The sequence below is a fragment of the Drosophila rhopaloa genome, unplaced genomic scaffold (assembly GCF_018152115.1).
Source record: "Drosophila rhopaloa isolate 14029-0021.01 unplaced genomic scaffold, ASM1815211v1 contig_2, whole genome shotgun sequence".
Taxonomy (NCBI): domain Eukaryota; kingdom Metazoa; phylum Arthropoda; class Insecta; order Diptera; family Drosophilidae; genus Drosophila; species Drosophila rhopaloa.
This window is the reverse complement of record NW_025335083.1, coordinates 16137230-16158344: the sequence shown is the minus strand read 5'-3', so window position 1 is coordinate 16158344 and position 21115 is coordinate 16137230. Positions and strand designations below refer to the sequence as shown.

At 34.7% G+C, this 21115-nt stretch overlaps 2 protein-coding genes across 5 annotated transcripts; one reads left to right on the top strand and one right to left on the bottom strand.

Annotated features, from left to right (window-relative positions):
* The first annotated feature begins 5060 nt into the window (after positions 1 to 5060).
* On the top strand, positions 5061 to 13339 carry LOC108048239 (alpha-tocopherol transfer protein-like). 4 transcript variants are annotated; one of them, XM_044460161.1, is made up of 8 exons: positions 5061 to 5350; positions 11313 to 11545; positions 11606 to 11697; positions 12117 to 12270; positions 12329 to 12454; positions 12522 to 12700; positions 12761 to 12911; positions 12980 to 13339. In XM_044460161.1, exons 2-8 carry the CDS (start codon positions 11359 to 11361, stop codon positions 13024 to 13026), a joined length of 936 nt encoding a protein of 311 aa, XP_044316096.1. In that variant the 5' UTR covers positions 5061 to 5350; positions 11313 to 11358; the 3' UTR covers positions 13027 to 13339. The 4 variants fall into 4 exon arrangements, with proteins under 4 accessions (XP_044316096.1, XP_044316099.1, XP_044316097.1 ...); XM_044460162.1 differs by lacking the exon at positions 5061 to 5350 and adding an exon at positions 8434 to 8558; XM_044460163.1 differs by lacking the exon at positions 5061 to 5350 and adding an exon at positions 8434 to 8562.
* A 2523-nt stretch (positions 13340 to 15862) lies between these two features.
* LOC108048232 (probable cytochrome P450 4d21) lies at positions 15863 to 20598 on the bottom strand. The gene is made up of 5 exons (XM_017128749.1): positions 20436 to 20598; positions 17069 to 17455; positions 16893 to 16962; positions 16626 to 16819; positions 15863 to 16572 (listed from the first exon to the last, which is right to left on the bottom strand). Exons 1-5 carry the CDS (start codon positions 20596 to 20598, stop codon positions 15863 to 15865), a joined length of 1524 nt encoding a protein of 507 aa, XP_016984238.1.
* Positions 20599 to 21115: the final 517 nt, after the last annotated feature.

Sequence of the window (21115 nt, the reverse complement as noted above, 5' to 3'; positions counted from 1 at the left end):
ATAAAATATATATTACGTTAGAAATAGTACATAGTAGATTTTGATAAGAATGCTTTATTGGAAATTCAAGGTATTTTTCAAAATTATTTAAAGGTAACAAGCAGAGCTGATATTTAATTTATGTAACTTTTAAGTATATATATTTTAATTTAAAATAAATATCTTTACCCAACCATATCAACCCTAAAACTTTCAGTTTCGTACAGGGTATGTAAACTACTTTCGACTAAAGTCCACCATGAATTTCTTAAGTGATAACAGCTACCAAAAGTATTCTGCTTCTAGGGCTATTATCGAATGTTTCGTGTTTTACTGGATGGAGAGGTGCCAACAACAATCACCGAGGAATTCTAATCACAGCTCATAATCCTTATCAATGGCAGCGCCGCCAGCGTAGGCAGTCGTATTTTCTTTCGGTTCATTTCACTGAGAAATATTCTTTTTGTTTTCAGATCCAGAAATGGGTGGGTAGCAAGTGGGCGGTGGGGTTTCGGTTGGTCGATCTTCGTCTTTTCACACCTTCGGGGCATTGATTCGGATCGGGGATCGTGTATTGCGACCCGTTATCATTGTTACCCGCTTTTGTTGCTGCATTTCATATTGTTATTATTGGTACGTGTTCGGCTCTTTGTTTTGAAATTCATGTCTCAAACACAAAACCATTTTGTTGCTCCCTTGCTAATATCGACTTATACGTGTTCTTATACAAGTACAGTAGAATCTCGAATGAGTGAAACAATAAAACATATGAAATTTTGAGAGATTCTTAATAATGATGGCTTTAAGATAAGTATTAATCTAAAATAATATTGATTTAATAATGTCCTTTCTTAAAATAAGTGGCACCAAACAATATCTATTTTTATTATATTTATTATAGTTTTTAAATCCACAGTTCTACTAATAAGCTAAAATTATTATGTTTTTTAAAATATTCCCTAAGTTGAATAAATAATTTTAATGAAATATTATATTAAATATTATTTTTTACTTTAACATTTAACACTGTATTTGCAAGTAAGAATTACTGCTTTATACTACTGCCTTGTAGTGTAGTCATAGGGCAAAGTCTGCATTCTTGATACGATTTGTTGTCGAAGCTTTAACGTAGTCGTCAACCCGTACTTTTTTTGCTGTTCTTTGTTTTCGATTTTGCTCAAGTATTCGACTTTTTGTTGTTATTGATTTTACGTTTTTGTTACTGAGTTGACCAGCTTATTAATTGATTTTTTTCTTGCTATTATTGATAAAGCTATTGGTGCTGCATCAGCTGGTTTATCGAGCTTCTGTTTTGCTATTGTTGATGAGCATTTAAATGCGTTCAAAATATTCTGTCGCTTGTTATGAGTGTGAAAGGTTCGAGTTGCAATTTATTTCAACACAAAAAAATAAACAAACGATTCGATCAACAAACTTATCTCAAGCCCCACAGCTGTTAAGCAATTGCTTGAAACAATTTTTAAAAAGTGATTTAAGATATATTGAAACATTGTTAAGTATGAATAGGCAATTTCAAAATAGTTTACGATTACGCAAAATAAGTAAAATTATGAATTATGATTTATAATATATTTTTAAGGTACATTGACTTTTCCTTAAACTTTATAAAAATAAATTTCCATTCCAATTTTCATAAATCTCTTTTTATTGAACTACAATCTTGCCATTGAAATGGTAATAATAAATAAAAGTTTTAGTTCCGATTGAAAAAATCAGAGATTTATTGCCTATAAACCAAACTCTACAAATTGTAGTAGGTTTTCAAATCGAATAGCATGATCAGAAGTCATGACTTTATTCTTTAAGAATTATTGCTGAGCTAACATCTATATCGTAAATATATATGTATATAGTATTATGTTCGCTTATCGCAAGATTTGAATACATGAGTAAAAGACATTAATCGGCTTATGCCAATGCCAATAGGCTAAAAATATTTATATATAGGCCCCTCTTAACTAATCGCAAGATAAGTTACGTATACATCATGTTTATATTCCACTACTTTTGTTGATAGGATGAAATCCCCAGCGGAGAGAAATTTTTTTTGTTGGTATTTTCCACACTGGTACCAATAGAAAGATGATCTGACCATTATAATAAGCTGCTATTATTGATAAAATGTTCTAACTCAGCCATTATAATTTTATTTGAACTTTACACATCTAGAGAAAATCAGGTAGTTTAACAGGTGAGTAACTGTAACAAGATATTTTTATTTATTGGAGAAACACCTGCACAAAGTACATTTACACTACATTAAGGCAGGCTTGCACCTTGTTGGCGCCCAAAACCTGATTTTTTTCTGGAATTTATTTCTTGGAAAGTATAGTAGGTGTGGGAATAAAATTTTAGCCAGTTGTAGGGTACAGTTTATTGAAGCTACACAATTTTTTTGAGTGCGATCCAAGCGAAGGGGGGAGGGGGAGTACCCAACAATGGCGGCATGTCCGCGAAAAACTCGTCCTCATGGCGGATTTTTTGGAATTTTAAGAAATAATCTGAAACGCAAAAAACGAATATATTCTTAATCTGTACACTTGATCGCATGGCTTGAACTAGGATAATTGAAAAAACATAAAAAATGCAAAAATTATGAGCTTTTGAAAAAAAAATCGGTTTTTTCCTCATTTTTTCGTTACTCATTATTTTTTTAAATAAACAATTTTTAATATTTTCAAAAGATCCTAGTCTATACCATGCACATACTTCTGAGGAACATGTATAAAAAATTTCATGACGATTGCTCAATTTTTGCGGCTTGTACGACTTCCGCCAACTCGAAAAACATGGTTTCGAGAAAAACGCGTTTGAAAATTTTCACTATAATGGCAACGCGCTTGACACCGGTCCACCAAACGGCCGATAACTTTCGTAATTCAAGAGATTTCGACTTTTCGATTTTAGGAGAGTAAAATTGAAACATGTATGTATCCGAAACTGCAAAAAAAAAAATTGATTTTTTTGACTTCACAAGGTGCAAGCCTGCCTTAATAGCACACGATTGATCGATGCCTTACCAAAATCCAATACCCCTTCAACGAAGTTTACCCGATCAACCATATGTCGAACTGATTTCTAAGTTCGACTTTGCTCCTCCAGTAATCGCTGACGTCGGAAGTGCTCAGGGCGACAATGTGCAGCAAGAGCTAACAAATGTGTGTCATCTGTGAGGAAATATTGACTTCTAGTAAATACTTACTAGGGAAAACCATGGATGAATAATCTGTTTTTGGAACTGGTAGAAAATACTTTATTTCCGAGTTTCTGCGATTCACAAACTCTCGAAAATATTTTGTTGGACTATAGACAAAGTATAAAAAACTATCATAGGTGAATGAGTATACTTTTATAGCTGTCCGGTGAGGTCAGTTACAGTCCAAGTCTATTCTTTTAAGGTATATAATTTGAGGTAATTGACAGTAAGTTTTAATGGGACTAAAAGGTTTACGGTTATTTAAATAATTCCCGGAGTATAGTTTTTGAATATTTAAATTTGTTAAGACCCGAGGTAAAATCAATCATAAAGTTTCTTAAGTTTTTTAAATCTTTAATTTTAAATTAAAAAAACACAAAGCTTACAAATTCCCAATATTAAATTTCAAAATAGAAGCTAAATTGATGTTGAATGCATGCATTTTTTTTTAAATGTATAAGTATTACAAGTTTGATTAAAGTGTATATTCATACATATTTTAAAAATATATTAATATTTTCCTCTTATCTAATAAATAAAAATTAATGCAATATTCGACATTTGAATACATTGCGTATACGTAATTTACGCTACGTATGCGTAATAATGAAGCAACAGTTGAAGAATAATCTTTTTAAATTTCTTTAAATAAATGATTCTTTCATTGCTAGCCCTATTATATAATAACATTAAGTAATTAATCAACATGCTATTTGGCTATCAATACGTTGTCATTATCTTTATGGGAGCCAAAGTTATTTTTCCCACATACTGCTATAATTTAGATAACTCAACTGGCGAAAAATGTTTAATTTACCAGCCCCAAGACCAAGCAAATGATAACGAAAACGGCGTTTGGGTAAAAAGAAAACTGCAGCCATGGCCAAATGAAACAAAAGAATTGGCCAAGAACAAATGCGATGAACTTCACCTGGTGGCCTTCATTTTGGCCAAAGAAAGTTGAGCATTTCAGTTTCAAGTGCTGCAATCAGCAAAATGTGAAGCACGAAATAAAAAGTGAAAATGTAATTGGAATTATTGAAGCGTGGTTAAAGTTCGCCCCCCAGGGGTTCTGCCTTGGCTAATTGATAGATTAACACGATCTGAAATTAGCTGATATAAACAAGTTTATTGTTTTTCTACCACAACAAAAAAAAAAAAAAAGGAGCTTTTAAAAGTTTGCTTAGTGGTTCAGTTCCTTGGTTTTAAAGTTACGTTTTAGATAATAGCACAGTGCTTTGAAATGTCGAAATTTATTTATTACTTTTTACAAGAGTTTATACACATGATTTTTGTTATATTTTTTACATTTATATATGTACATTGTCCATGTGTATATTGGTTTTATACTCATTATAATTAATAGGTATGAATTAGTACAACAATTGCAAAAAAAATGTATTGTTTGAATCCAACAAAAAATTTCTATAATATTTTTTAAAAAATTGTGCAGTCTTGGAAATTGAAAATCCGGACAACTAAATAATTGTTGCCTGTTTTTTTTTAAGTCTGCTGTTTCTTTACTTCTTCTAGTAAATATTTCATTTAAAAATATTAAAAATTCCATGTCTCTCCAGAAAAATGATATTTGATATATTTAATTATATATTAAATATAATATATTTCGTATATATAGCCAAACTAATAACACTCAAATATATTGGAGTAAAAAAACAAATAAAATAAATTGAGATGTAGTTTTGTATTTGAATGAAAATAATTCGTAATGAACGGGGCCAACATATTGGAGCAAAAGCTTAAAGCTTTTCATAGTGCTGGATAAGGCCTTCAGAGAGAGCGTCAAGCTTCGCTTGAGTTGGCCAGTTAATTAATAACAAGAGCTCGAGAGCGATTTTCCAACTCAGAGTTATTTTGGCCGCGTTGCTATTTGGACGTCGCCGCCGCATTTCTCGCTTACCTTCCGATTCGTGGATTCGCACCTGCATTTTCGCGTCCTGCCTGAAAACAAAAAATAATTGTAAACACCCCCTTACCAACTCCACCTCCTCTTCCGCTGCCAAATTTGGACAATTGCAAAAGTTTGTCTACAGTGAAACGTGAAATCTCTTATTTTACCTGGGCAAAAAATAAAAACAAAACAAATCAAATATCTCTGTGCTGTTCGAGGCGTATAATTTTGTGTGTATTTTTGCGGTAAGTTGCGTTAACATTATGCTTCATAGAAAGCACTTTTTGGGCATTGTATTTGTAGATTTTATTTCATTTTTGCCTTTGGGCAATGCGCATGCGCAGCTACGTTGACACACTTTCTGCCTCCACCTGGTTGGCTTACCTACTTGCCACAAGCAACGTACGGCTCTCTTGCTTTTGGCCATAAAAACAATTACCACTTGCTGACGTTGTTGCCTGCATTTCGTCAGCGCGTGCGCTTCGATTCCACAAAAAAAACCCCTCCCCTTAAATATACCCACGGTATTACCATTCATAATATAGCAGCTCACTACTTTGGCACTCTGATCTTCGGTAGCTGATAATAAGGCAGATGAGCGGGCGGGCTGGGATATTACACCAGTTGAGTGTGTGAAAATGTGCGGTGTTAAGTTATCTAAGAGGTGTTACTCTGTGGCAAGTGAAGTAGTTTTGAATGAGGTAAAATAATGGAACAAAATTGTTACTTTGTCGTTTCGGGCTGAGCATTTTGTTATTGCTGAAATAGTGCGACGGAGTTTTAGTGTTGCAATTTAAATGTGCAAAGTTGTAGTAAAGGTACGAGTTAATGAACCATTTTATATAATTTGGTATGGTTTAGAATTTAAAGTGATGCTAAGATTAAATGGCAAAAGAGAGAAAATTGTTAAAAAATGTTTAATAAAACGTTTTTTACAACATTATTTTTAAACAGAAACCTTTATTTTGAACTTTTTAGATTAGAAATTTTGGAAAGGTAAAAATAATTTTTTAAAATACGTATAAATAAAATTAAATGCAGCGCTTTTAGAATAAAGCCTAGATGATTTTAGAGGAAGGAAAATGTTTAAAATATTTTAATTTGAATATCAAGTATTAAAGCTTGAATGGTGAGCCATTTGATAAATAATTAAAGTTCAAATGAATGCTTAGCAGCATTCCCTTTATCGTGGTTCTACTGTCACCTTCATAATGCATGCAAATGTAACACAATTGAAATGCAAATTGACGCATCGTGCTGCTGTTTCACTCGCACTCAATATTTCTGGCTATCTTCTGTCCCGCTCCGTCTGGCTTTAATTTCTGTTGATTCGCGGGATCGATGGTCGCGCTTCATAAATATTTTAGACGCCAATCAGCCGATTCACTGGGCAATGAAGGCATTTGCTCTAATGACACAAAAACATTGGTTGACTTATTTTAATGATTTACCCCAATTTACATATTGATTATGTGTGCTATTGGCCCAACTTATTTTGGTATATTTACCCATTACAAACACTATATAATTCTATATTCACAAGCAAACGACCTTGTTGTTATCCGCTAACATCTCAGTACGAAGAGTTACCAAAAAACTAAGTGAACTCAAAACCAGTTAAACGTCTTTCGGTCGATCGTGTGTGTGGGCATTTACTCAAATTGTTAACATTTTGTCAAGTGAAGGATACCAGAAACTTGCGAAAATATACAAAGAGTCGCTATTGAATCTGGAAATTTACATATTTCTGAATACAGAAGTCGGCTTCGTACTTGGAACTGAAGGCGAATTTTTATAGCCGCCGCTCGTACGATCGAGTCTGTTGATTTTAGCATTGTGAAAGAAATCGAAACCGGCTATTCCTGCTCCTCGAGAATGATACGAGTTGAGTATTTTATTTATCATTTGACGAGCCGGTTCAGTGGGTGAGCCAAGAAATTCAGTTGCCAAATCGCAATGTTATAGGCGCTAAGTTTCAAGACAAAGTCCGTTAGCAATGCCATATGAATTTGTTTATAGTTGCCATAGATCAAGTTGTCCCAAAAAAGAGATGTGGAAATAGTTAGTAAGATCTTTAAAAGTTTACTTAGTAAACATACAATGACAGCAATTATAAGTTTAAATCAAATTAATAGCCTAGAAAAAAATGTATAAATAAATTTTACATATGCATTTAAACTTATAAAATTAAAGGTTGTATAAAGTTCAAAAGTCATAGTCTACCCTAAACTGGTAATTCTGGATTTTTCCTCTCCTGCAGCTCAATTAAGAGCAATTTCCATTTCGTGTTTTGATCACTTTCATTGATTGGCTAATTGCTATAAAATCGCACATGTTTAAATCTTTACAATAAAAATTAAGTCGCCCACTTTGTGAAAATGATTGATATGCAAGGCACGAGATATGCATTAGACTTTATATCAAAGCTGACATTGTACTATATTATACAGTATATAAACTGGATTGACCCATTTAGAAGTCAGGGGCACAACTAGACTGATATTGAAGTAGGTTGCAATCAATTTATTAGCTGATCGTTTAGTTTATAGCTTTAGTGATTCAGTTTTAATAAACTCTTTATTAAAGTAAAGAGTTTGATTGATTAATCTTGTAGTCAGACTGGCGTACATAAATTCCACTTTGTTGGAGCATAGTTATTTTTGTAGATGCAATTTGACTTTATCTTGTACCGTTTTTCACTAATTAAATCCAGATAAAAATGTATACTATAGTTGCTTTATCAAAACACCATTTAAATGTAAGGAAAACGATTAATATTGGCCGCAAAATCTGTCATGAAACAATAGCTCTACAAGTTATCTTAATTTCCAAGAGTATTAAAGCTTCGGACTTTTTCTTCTTTTTATTTTGGTTTTAGCTCAACAATTGCTTCGTCATCTGTGTCGGCAAGACAATCGCTGCAAATAGTAAAATTGTATAAAGGAAAAAACTGTAATTTGCATTTAATAGCCAGCTAGTTGATGGTATTGATCATTTTTCATATGACTTGTTTATTTATGCATATCATGTTGGCTCTTAGAATTGAGTGCATTTTTTTATAAATCCACATTGTTTTGACTTTTTTTCAATTAACTGCCGGGCAGTTAAGTTAGAATTGATAAGTGAGCAGTTTATTTTCGGGATTATTTCTGTTGTGTGCTAATCTCTAAACAATAATCGCTTGTTTATATGGGTGGACATAACGCGATTAGACTTTCAAACTGAATTTGAATTTTCCTTTGTTTTCGCTCCTTTTGTTTGGCGATACCAGCTATCAGCTTATTTAACCGACCGACTACTGGGATTATTCACTTTGTTTCTTGGGGCAGCCATTTCCGCTTGCAAGTGACAGTATCTAAAACGCCTCTGTTCAATTCGGTTGGGGCTTGTGAAAGGCCACAAAAGTTCAGCAAAATAAAGGGAAATAATCCCCAGTGGAATACAATTATTGAGGCAGGTGAAGTTGGGGCACATAATGCTATATATTTTAAAGTTATATCTCGGTATACAAAGGTAATTATTTGCTTGCGTCATACTTTGATCAACTGGTGGAAATTTTTCCCCATGGAAACATCAGATTCTGCCAAAAGCACGTCCGGGAGGTTGGATTCGTACTACCTCATTGAGGGTCATAAAAAATAAACAGGGTTCACAATCAAGCTTGTTACGAACGGGTACAGTAGTTGTAAAGTGTATGATTTTCCTGACTTTAATTAAAACTGGAGATTACAAAATTCCTATTTATAAAAGTCCAACTACTTTTTGTACTACACACAGAGTGTAATACATTATAAATACATTTCAAATCAAAATGCATTTAAAGGTAACCATTGCTTACTTTGTATTCTATTGTTGGGTGATCATTTTTCTAAAAACAGTGTTTTACTCGTTAATTGCCAATTACAAAATAGCTGAATAAATAGTGAAAATATTAATTAACATTAATTTCCTAAATTACAAATATTCATATCTGTTGAAAGGAAATCTTTCGTAAACTGTGCAAAAAATAGTTATCATAAGAAATACACTTTCAAATTAAGAATACCGCTTAAATAAAAAAAGAAATTTTTCATAAAAAATGTATTCTTTAAGTGCTTTACTTAATGTAAGTATATCTGGTAAAACAAGTTTAAAGTAAAATCATTTTTAAATTTTTTCCATAAGGATCATTTTCAAGGACGATTCCAATCCCTTCTACATAATCGTAAAAATTAACCAAGGTCCCTTTTTCAAACCAGTTTTAAAAGTTCAAGTTTTTTTAAAAGGAAAAATACTTCAATTAACTTCTTTACTCCCTCTTCAACCTATATAAACATTTTAAGAAAGATGAAAACCGGATTCGATAAACGCTGAATCACTATGAGTCCGCTTCATTCTTGCACCATGAGTCCCAACCTATGTGACTACATTTAAATTCAAAGTTCCCTAAATGAAAAAAGGAAAAACACAATATTATTAAGTCGTTGATCAAAGAGCAGTTCCTGGTAATTAGCACTTATTCGATATTTGCTGGACGAGGTGACAAACGATAAACAGAATTTTGCTTTCCTACTAAACTTATTATTTAGTTTGACTGTTATAAACAAATTAACTTGAATAGAGTAAAAACTTAAGTAAATTGCACAAGTTTATGAGTTTTTTTTGATGCGATATAACACGATCTTAACCCTTTTTTTTGAGCAATTACTTGATATTTTGCATGCGGTTAATTGGCAATTACATTGCACACGAAACCTGTGTCATGGAAATGTCTCAAAATTGAGATTACTCTTAGTTGTCTTATTTTATTTTTTTCGCATGTCACACCCAAATTTTCTGTCACTCATTTTTCGGATTTAATTGGATTTTACAACACACGTAGACAGAAGATTGACCAACAAATTAGTATGCGCATTACTTTATGGGCTGTTGAACTCCACGCCGAAGACCAAGTCAAACACAAAGGCCCAGTGTAAATAAAGGCATAAATTACTTAAGATTCATTGACGAAATTTCTGGAAGCCAACGAAAATCATAAAGCCAAGCCACATTGCCAGAACGACCAAGTTTTTCGAGTTTTTTTTACTGACTTCAATCGAATGTGTCCAACAATCTCTGCTCTTGGCCTTGACTTTTACCTTCAATCGCGTTGACCGCACAAAAAAGTCAATATCAAAAAACTTACTAATTGCTTTGAATCATAAGAGCAGCAGTAAATCAGATTTAATGGCCACCACCGATTTGCACTACTCTGCGGCTGACTAGACCGGGTTCTTTAACTTCTCGCCTTCGAGTTCGACTTTTTTGTGCCATTGTCAAGTCCTTCATGACAGGGCATAGATCACCGCCGGCTCACAAGTGCTACGTCATCGAGCCGATTTTTTTTCGATTTTGTTTTGCTAGCCAAGGTGTTGCCAAGTCGTCTGCGAGGCAAACAGTCGGGCCACGTATTTTATCGACAAAAAAACATAAAATATTAATAGAGAGGAAGAGTGTCGTTTCATACTCTAAAGATCGTAGACCCCGAAAAATTAAAAACTGGTATTATATCTGGTATCTAACAGTAAATATGACAAATAAATTTGTGTAAAACTATTGTTTAATCTCTTTCAAAAATTTTAAATTTTTAAAAGTAAAAAAATATCAGAATTATGTTATGTTATATTATACAAATTAAAGCTTACCATTTTTTTTATTTAATAGTTATTAATAAAATGTTTTTTAGCCATTTAATTTGCAATAAACTTGAAAAGGAACGATAATTTAATTCCGTTAAGGTATAGCCGACTTTGATAAATGATCCAAGAAGTGCAGCAAACGCCCTGACCGAATTTCTATAACCTTTGCGGTGAGGGTATCCACCGATTTTAGCCATCGTACGCACGTTTTGCGACCAGTTTTGGGCACTATTGTCTATCGGGCTATCTATTTCTGTATCTATATTTACCTGTCTGTCCGGCGGCCTCTTCTTCCGTTGTGGCGATTTTTCGGCTACTTTTGCTAATGAAGATCAGCATTGAGTCATACATAAACATGCGAGTGTATATATTTAACAGTTTCCATTGGAGCGAGGCATTGAACTGTTGTCGCTTTTGCTTTAGCTTTTGGCTTTTGGTTTTGGCCAAGCTGCGGAAGTAACCCAGTTGTGCCAATCGATTTGAGGAAACGGTTGCCAAACCACTCAAAATGTTTGAGCCGAGACCAAAACAATATCATTCTCGTTTGCAGCCTGAACCGGTGAACAACTAGCGGCAGATCACATCACATCAACAGAATGGGCAAGGCGGAGTGCATTAGCTACGATGAGCAGCAGTTGCCCTATATCGATCTGGGTTCGGCACAGATCCGTATGGAGAAGGATGCAGCACCGGTGTGGGCCTTAAAAAAGGCGCAGGACGAGCTGAGGGAAGTGGACGGTGTCAAGGAGCAGGCCATCAAGGACCTCAGGGCACTCATTCAAAGTGAGTAAAGCAATTAGAGAGATATATAACATTTTTTTAACGAGTTCCCACTTTCCCTAGATGAAAAGTACTTGAACCTTCCTCTGGATGATGAGTACATGATGATGTTCCTGCGTCCCACCCATTATTATCCAGAAAGTGCCTTGAAAAGAGTGAGTGCTTTTTATGAAAAGTAAATTGAAATAATATTTTTGTAAGACCTTTAGTTGTATTATAATATTAAAAAGATTTGTGAAACGCTACGAACCAATTCGTTAATATTCTTAAAATTATAGTTTCAATAAGATTAATAACCAATTAAAAGTTTTTTTTGTTTGTCTTTAAAAATAAATTTTCTGGCTCTAGTTAAAAATTTGTTTGTATAAATGAATATAACAAATATGATGAAAATACTTACCAACTAAAAAAATTTTAAATAATAATAACCAACCTTCAAATAATATTTTAAGTAAAGTATTTTAAAACTTTATCAGAGTAGGGAAAACAAGTGAAAATGATTTCAAATAATTAGATATGTTGAAAATGTTTTTTAAATTGTAAATTATTTTTTGGTTTTTCTTTTTATTTACAGCTCAAGAACTTTTACCACATGAAACTGAAGTACGGAATCGCTTGTGAGAACATAATTCCCAGCAAGTTGCGAAATGTTTTCGAGGCCAATATTCTGAATTTGCTGCCCCAAAGAGATCAGCATGGTCGTCGTCTTTTAGTGTTGGAAGCAGGCAGTAAGTATTGATAAATAAAACTATTTAAAAGATATCTAAATGGAAGTTGTATAACTAGAAAAATGGAAGCCATCTCAAGTGCCTTTGGTGGATTTGTTCCGTGGCATTCAATTGACCGTCTTGGGATCCATGGTGGAGCCCTATTCACAAATTTGCGGAGCAGTTGTTATTATCGATATGGAGGGTAAGAAAAGTGCAAACATTAAATGGCATTTGTATATTTTTATTAACCTGTTTTAACCTTTTTGCAGGTCTGCCACTTAGCCACATTACCCAATTTACACCGTCGTTTGCCGCCATGTTGCTGGATTATATTCAAGAATGCATCTGCATGCGTTTAAAGGCAGTTCACATAGTGAATAATTCATATATATTCAACATGCTTTTTGCGATATTCAAGCCATTCATTCGCGAGAAGTTGCGCAAGAGGGTGAGTTACAGAAATAAGGAAGTTAGAAATTATATTTTATAATAAATCCTAATTTTCCAGATCTTCTTCCATGGCAAGGACTACAAGTCCCTGATCTCCCACATCGAGGCTAGCGCCTTGCCTCCAAAATACGGTGGCTCTGCCACTTGGGAACTGCCGCCTGGTAAACTATTGGGAGAATTCTTTGAGTGCTACGCCAAGGATTATGAACGTAAGACACTTAAATATAATAATATTCAAACCAACTTTATCAGCTAATTTATTTAAATTGTTTTCTAGTGGCTGACAGCTATGGGTATACAGAGGGCTATAAAATGAAGAAGTAAAAGTACAAGAAGAACAGAAAAATACACACAATCCTCAATTAACCGTTTTGATTCGTATTTTAGTCACTTAAGTTGGGTCATTTGTGATATTGCAAATATTGTCGTACGTTAAGTCTTAGTCTCTTTGCCCTTAAAAATTAAGGTTCAAAAAAAGTGTTTTCATAATATGAATTAATATGAATTTCATATTAATTGGCAAGCTCATGATTAAAGCAAAGATTTTGCTCAGCATTAAACTTGATACCATGTGTACTATATATTTTGTAAAATTGTTATTGAAATAATAAAGATGAAAACATTTGTTAAAAAATGATGATATATTTTTGCATTTTTATACCCTTGCAGAGGGTATTATAATTTTGGTCAAAAGTGTGCAACGCAGTGAAGGAGACATCTCCGACATTATAAAGTATATATATTCTTGATCAGGATCACCTCCTGAGTTGATATAGCCAAGATATAGCCATGTCCGTCTGTCCGTCTGTCTGTTTCTACTCAAACTAGTCTCTCAGTTTTAAAGCTATCGAATTGAAACTTTGCACACACCCTTCTTTCCATTGTACGCAGTATATATGTGGAAACGGCCGGGATCGGCCGACTATATCCTATAGCTGCCATATAACTGATTGATCGGAAATGCCATAACTTTCGTGTTTGTAAAGTTAGGAAGTTTGGATTTTCTATGGGTTTTATATTTGGCCAATCAATCCGACCTACCAAATTTCATGAGAATCGGCCGACTATATCTTATAGCTGCCATATAACTGAACGATCGGAAATGCCATAACTTTGGTGTTTGTTAAGTTAGGAAGTTGGGATTTTCTATGGGTTTTATTTTTAGCCAATCAATCCGACCTATCAAATTTCATAAGGATCGGCCGACTATATCCTATAGCTGCCAAATAACTGAACGATTGGAAATGCCATAACATTGGTGTTTTTAAAGTTAGGAAGTTGGGATTTTTGATGATTATTAAGAATGCATCATATGAATAATTTTGGAGAATATAATTTACAGAGTATTCTGCAAGGGTATATCAACTTCGGCTCCGCCCGAAGTTAGCTTTCCTTTCTTGTTATACCCTTGCAGAGGGTATTATAATTTTGGTCAAAAGTGTGCAACGCAGTGAAGGAGACATCTCCGACCCTATAAAGTATATATATTCTTGATCAGGATCACCTCCTGAGTTGATATAGCCATGTCCGTCTGTCCGTCTGTCCGTCTGTCCGTCTGTCCGTCTGTCTGTCCGTCTGTCCGTCTGTCCGTCTGTCTGTTTCTACGCAAACTAGTCTCTCAGTTTTAAAGCTATCGGATTGAAACTTTGCACACACCCTTCTTTCCTTTGCACGCAGTATATAAGTAGGAACGGCCGGGATCGGCCGACTATATCCTACAGCTGCCATATAACTGATTGATCGGAAATGCCATAACTTTCGTGTTTGTAAAGTTAGGAAGTTGGGATTTTCTATGGGTTTTATATTTGGCCAATCAATCCGACCTACCAAATTTCATAAGGATCGGCCGACTATATCCTATAGCTGCCATATAACTGATTGATCGGAAATGCCATAACTTTGGTGTTTGTAAAGTTAGAAAGTTGGGATTTTCTATGGGTTTTATATTTGGCCAATCAATCCGACCTATCAAATTTCATAAGGATCGGCCGACTATATCCTATAGCTGCCATATAACTGATTGATCGGAAATGCCATAACTTTGGTGTTTGTAAAGTTAGAAAGTTGGGATTTTCTATGGGTTTTATATTTGGCCAATCAATCCGACCCACCAAATTTCATAAGGATCGGCCGACTATATCCTATAGCTGCCATATAACTGATTGATCGGAAATGCCATAACTTTGGTGTTTGTAAAGTTAGAAAGTTGGGATTTTCTATGGGTTTTATATTTGGCCAATCAATCCGAGCTACCAAATTTCATAAGGATCGGCCGACTATATCCTATAGCTGCCATATAACTGATTGATCGGAAATGCCATAACTTTGTTGTTGTTAAAGTTAGGAAGTTCGGATTTTTTATGAGTATTAAGAATGCATCATATGAATAATTTTGGAGAATATAATTTACAGAGTATTCTGCAAGGGTATATCAACTTCGGCTCCGCCCGAAGTTAGCTTTCCTTTCTTGTTTTTGTTTTATTTTAATGAGGGCTTGACAATATTGCCATTGTTTGCGCTGCAGAAGACGAACTGGACCCCAGAAAAACCGCAACACAAGCTCCCAAAAAGATTTAAAATCGATTCATGTCTCTTTGTCTGATTGCGGTATAAGCGAACGAAAAATCTCATCGGAATGAAATTAGAAAATCAGAAAAAAAAGGTGCGAAATGTTTAAATAGTTTAAGTTATAAATACAATATAAGTTTTTTTTGATGTTTAATTAGGTAAAATGGTGAAAGAAAACGACGAATAAAATACATTAAAACATAACATAAGCCAAGCTAACAAAAAATAAAAAGGAAAACACTTTTTAAAGCCTAGCAAAAAAATATATATTTTATGCAATCCCAATGTTTTATAAAGGGTTTTCCCTTTTTCAGAAAGATTTTAATAAAGGCCTAAATGAAATTTTTCTAAGTGAAGGGAAAATACTTTATAAAATTATTTTTTATACAATCCCAATGCTTTCTTTTCGGCCGTTAGAATTATGAGACAAAGTTGGATTTTGATTGCTGTGCTTTTTATTTGAAGGTTTTCGTTTTAGTTTATTAAGTAGTCGCCTATGCACACTCTACTGGTGCGCATTGCATATTGATTAATATTATTTTTTTAAGAACAATGTATTTACCTTTTACCGAATGCTGTTACTACCCCCATCTTAACATGTTCTAAGCCTTAGGCCAATATTGATTCCTGAGGAAGAACTTAATATAATTGTATATCTAGTCTTGAGCTCCTCTCCAAGCGGAAGTAGTTCGAAGTGCCGTATGACCTTAAAAATCAGCGTTTTCATGTGGAGACTGGCAAACTTCTGACCCATGCAGGTCTTTGGTCCTGCACTAAATGGAATATATGCAAATTTGGGAAGCGAAGCTTTTTCTCCATCCATCCATCGTTCGGGCTTGAAAGTCAGGGGATCTGGAAAGTATTCTGGATCTCGGAGGACATTGTACAGCACCAGCATAATGTTCGTATTGCCTGGAATGGTTTGCTCCCCAATCTGCCAGTCCTTGGGGATGTATCTTCCGATTAGAGCAACTGGTGGGTGTAGACGCACCGTCTCCTTTATCACACAGTCCAGATATTTTAGATCCAGCAGTTGGGATTGGGTCACTGGAGAATCGGGATCTTCGCCCAACACACCCAATATCTCCTCGTAGATGCGCTCCTGCACTTCAGGATGCCTCGAAAGGACATAAAGAGCATGGGATACCCCACTTGTTGTGGTGTCATCACCCGCAAATATAAACCCATCCACCTCCTCACGGATGTCCTCATCGCTTAGGGGATGATTATTGATAGAGGCTTGCAGCAGAATATCCAGCAAAGTCAATTTAGATTTTTGACCAATTTCAGCATCTCCCAGATCTACGAGGTAAAAATATAAAATGAGAAGTTACTTGATGAGTCAATTTACCCACTTATTGGTCGGTAGCTTCCGTTGGCCTTTTCACGCACCAGAATTTCTCGGCGTTCGCGAATTACCTTGTCGGAAAACTCTTGCATGGTGCGAATATCTTTTTTTAGACGGAGGTAAACCAAAGGAGCTACCAGCGGAAAAAGCCAGTCATAGCGCCGCAAATTTGATATGCGTTGGCTCTCGATATAGATTACACTGAAAAAGGTATAGTGGCAATAGAAAATGTTTTTCAATAAAATGTATTCCTTTTGGTAAAAAAAAAGCCCACCTTCTGAGAGCCTTAGTATAGGGAAAATTCGGCACGTTTTGGGCATTCACCTGAACACCCATGGCGGCCTCTGATAATAAATGGAAATATCATTATTGGTAAAATCTTATAATTTATTATTTATTTATTATATAAAAAAGGAAAAGTTTCTGGAAAATAATTATAGTTAAACGTACCTGTAATCACATCAAGGGATTCCAGACAAACATACTTAAAAATGTCCACGCATGTTTTACCATCAGCTACTTTTCTCAGTTTTTCCACCATCACTCCACTGTTTTTGTCCATTATCTCCACGAAGTGGTCGAGGCATTTAAAGTGAAAGGCTGGAGCCATTAGCTTTCTCCGAGCACTCCATTTAATACCCGAGCTCATAAGAATTCCATCGGACAGAAAATGACGGAGAATTTGGTAAACCTGTGCCTTTTCCAACTGGGTGGAGCTGTTAAGAATGCACTCGAAAAGCTTGAGATCCGTGGTGAAGACAACGCATTCTCCTACGAACCAGAAGACAAAGCTTTTGCCGAATCGCTTAAAATAGTCACCGACAGTTTGAAAAAAATCTGAATACGAAATGTTGGATGGAAAAAAGCATTGAGGTAAGCCATCTAATAATTTTTGTATAAAATTTAAAATCCTACTTAATGTGAGCTGTAAGTTATATTTATTTAACAAAAAAATAAGCAAATTTTGGCCATGTTATTTATTTTTATACCCTTGCAGAGGGTATTATAATTTTGGTCAAAAGTTCGTAACGCAGTGAAGAAAACGTTTCCGACCCCATAAAGTATATATCTTCATCAGGATCAATAGGGGAGTCGATATAGCCATGTCCGTCTGTCCGTCTGTTTCAATACCGTTTGCGAGCTCAGTTTACAAGGTAGCGATCTGAAATTTTCACATTCGTCCTAAAACATGTGTACGCAGATCAAGTTTAAAAAGCGATCGGACGTATATATCCTAAAGCTCAACAATCGTATATACCTTGCAAGAATTGATATTTCGCGCAGTATAAAAGCTATTGACATGCATCTTTCCAAATCTTATTATACCCTTGCAGAAGGTATTATAATTTTGGTCAAAAGTGTGCAACGCAGTGAAGGAGACATATCCGACCATATAAAGTATATATGTTCTTGATCAGGATCACCTCCTGAGTTGATATAGCCAAGATATAGCCATGTCCGTCTGTCCGTCTGTCTGTCCGTCTGTCTGTCTCTACGCGAACTAATCTCTCAGTTTTAAAGATATCGAATTGAAACTTTGCACACACCCTCCGCTCGAAGTTAGCTTTCCTTTCTTGTTTTTGTATACATACCTTGATCAGAATAAATCCTATAACTTCCATAGGAATAATAGGGTGAAATCGGTCCAAATTTGATGTTTTACAGGATATTTCGCGCAGTGTATAAGCTATTGACATAGATTTTTGGAAGTCTTATTTATTTGCACATACCTTGATCAGGGCTGCTCTTGCCGATTGTTAAAAACTTTGAAAATATCCCTTTTTTTCTATTTTTATATGTCTGCAAGGGAATTAAAACTTCGGCTTGCCGAAGTTAGCTTCCGCCCTCGTTTAATTATGATTTTTCTACAACGCTACACCAGCCATCGAAATGAAGATAATTTTTTTCACAAAATAATACTAAAAGGGTTTAAAAAAGCTGATTTAAAAAATACATATGATTTTAAATTTGCGTTTAATCCTCAAAAATTGAAATATCAGTTGCAAAAAGAACAAGAAAGGAAAACTAACTTCGGGCGGAGCCGAAGTTGATATACCCTTGTAGAATACTCTGTAAATTATATTCTCCAAAATTATTAATATGATGCATTCTTAATACTCATAAAAATACCATCTTCCTAAATTTAAAAACACTAAAGTTATGGCATTTCCAATCGTTCAGTTATATAGCAGCTATAGGATATAGTTGGCCGATCCTTATGAAGTTTGGTAGGTCAGATTGATTGCCCAAAAATAAAACCCATAGAAAATTCCAACTTCCTAACTTAACAAACACCAAAGTTATGGCATTTGCAATCGTTCAGTTATATGGCAGCTATAGGATATAGTCGGCCGATCCTTATGAAGTTTGGTAGGTCAGATTGATTGCCCAAAAATAAAACCCATAGAAAATCCCAACTTCCTAACTTAACAAACACCAAAGTTAGGGCATTTCCAATCGTTCAGTTATATGGCAGCTATAGGATATAGTGGCCCGATCCGGCTTGTTCCGACTTATATACTACCTGCAATAGAAAGACAACTTTTGGGAAAGTATCGAGCAGATAGCTTTAAAACTGAGGGACTAGTTTGCGTAGAAACGGACGGACAGACGGACGGACAGACGGACAGACGGACATGGCTAGATCGACTCTCCTGGTGATGCTGATCAAGAATATATATACTTTATAGGGTCGGAAATGTCTCCTTCACTGCGTTGCAAACTTTTGACTGAAATTATAATACCCTCTGCAAGGGTATAAAAATGTGGCGAAAAAAAAATGTTGTGTTGCACACAGTTTTGAATGCAATCAGCTCTGATAATGGGTATATCTATTTTTGGTTTTTAATACAAGGAATATATACGTATTTTTTTTGGTTCCATATAAGTACAAATTTTATCAAAACATGATGGAATGTACAAATAAATAACATAATCATTTAAAACTTAATTTTCAAAACATATCGCAGATTCTAACAAATTCAGGTTAAAACAAGAAAGAAAAGCTAACTTCGGGCGGAGCCGAAGTTGATATACCCTTGCAGAATATTCTGTAAATTATATTCTCCAAAACTTATCGTATGATGCATTCTTAATACTCATAAAAAATCCCAACTTCTTAACTTTAAAAACACCAAAGTTATGGCATTTCCAATCGTTCAGTTATATGGCAGCTGTAGGAAATAGTCGGCCGATCCTTATGAAATTTGGTAGGTCGAATTAATTGGCCAAAAATAAAACACATAGAAAATCTCAACATCCTAACTTAACAAACACCTAAGGTATGGCATTTCCGATCATTCAGTTATATGGCGGCTATAGAATATAGTCGGTCGATCCTTATGAAATTTGGTAGGTTGGATTGATTGGCCAAAAATAAAACCCATAGCAAATCCCAACTTCCTAACTTTACAAACACCAAAGTTATGGAATTTCCGATCGTTCAGTTATATGGCAGCTATAGAATATAGTTTGCCGATCCCGGCCGTTCCGACTTATATACTGCGTGCAAAGGAAAGAAGGGTATGTGCAAAGTTTTAATTCGATATCTTTAAAACTAAGAGACTAGTTCGCGTAGAAACAGACAGACGGACACACAGACGGAAGGACGGACATACTTATATCAACTCAGGAGGTGATCCTGATCAAGAATATATATACCTTATAGGAGATGTCTCTTTCACTGCGTTGCACACTTTTGACCAAAATTATAATACCCTCTGCAAGGGTATAATAAAGTACTTGACCAAATATACAATCTCTGATTTCCTTAAAAAAAATAAGTATTTTCTTAAGGCAAGATTTCCGTATGACTCACTCTCAGGTGTAATGATCAAGCCATGGAAAAAATTGCCAAGTATCGGGATTATAGGCGGCCCCGATATATTAAGCCTTTTTAAGAAGGTAACTCGGTGTCGTTTGCGTATATGGTCCCATGCCATGAGCCAGATTAGAGTTCCTGTGATAAGGAATATCCACATTTCCGCTGGCGTCCTTGTTGGTAATAACCTTCTCGCGGAAATTATAGTCGGAGATCAGGCTTACAACCGATATACAGTGGGTCTTAGTCTGACCGAGTACACTTACTCCACCTAACTGAAGCTATTACTAAAGAGCATGTGTTATATATACCAACTTACTTCCTTGTTCAATAAAAGACACAGAAAAAATATTTATAACGGTTTTTAATTATAACAAGATTTATTACTCAAGAAAAATCCACAGTAACCGAGGAAATTATAAATATATTTTTTTCAGTGAAAAAAAATTATTTAACTAACTCAAATAACATTTTTTTCTGCATCTAAGAAATAGCCAGTGGATTTAAAAAACAATTCAAAGCGTATAAAGTTTTTTTCAGAATTTAAATATCAAAACGTGTATTTTTCGCAGTGCGATTTAAATCGTCTTATACTAAATATACCCTTGCTAGAGGGCATTATAATTTCAGTCAAAAGTTTGCAACGCAACGAAGGAGACATTTACGAACCTATAAGG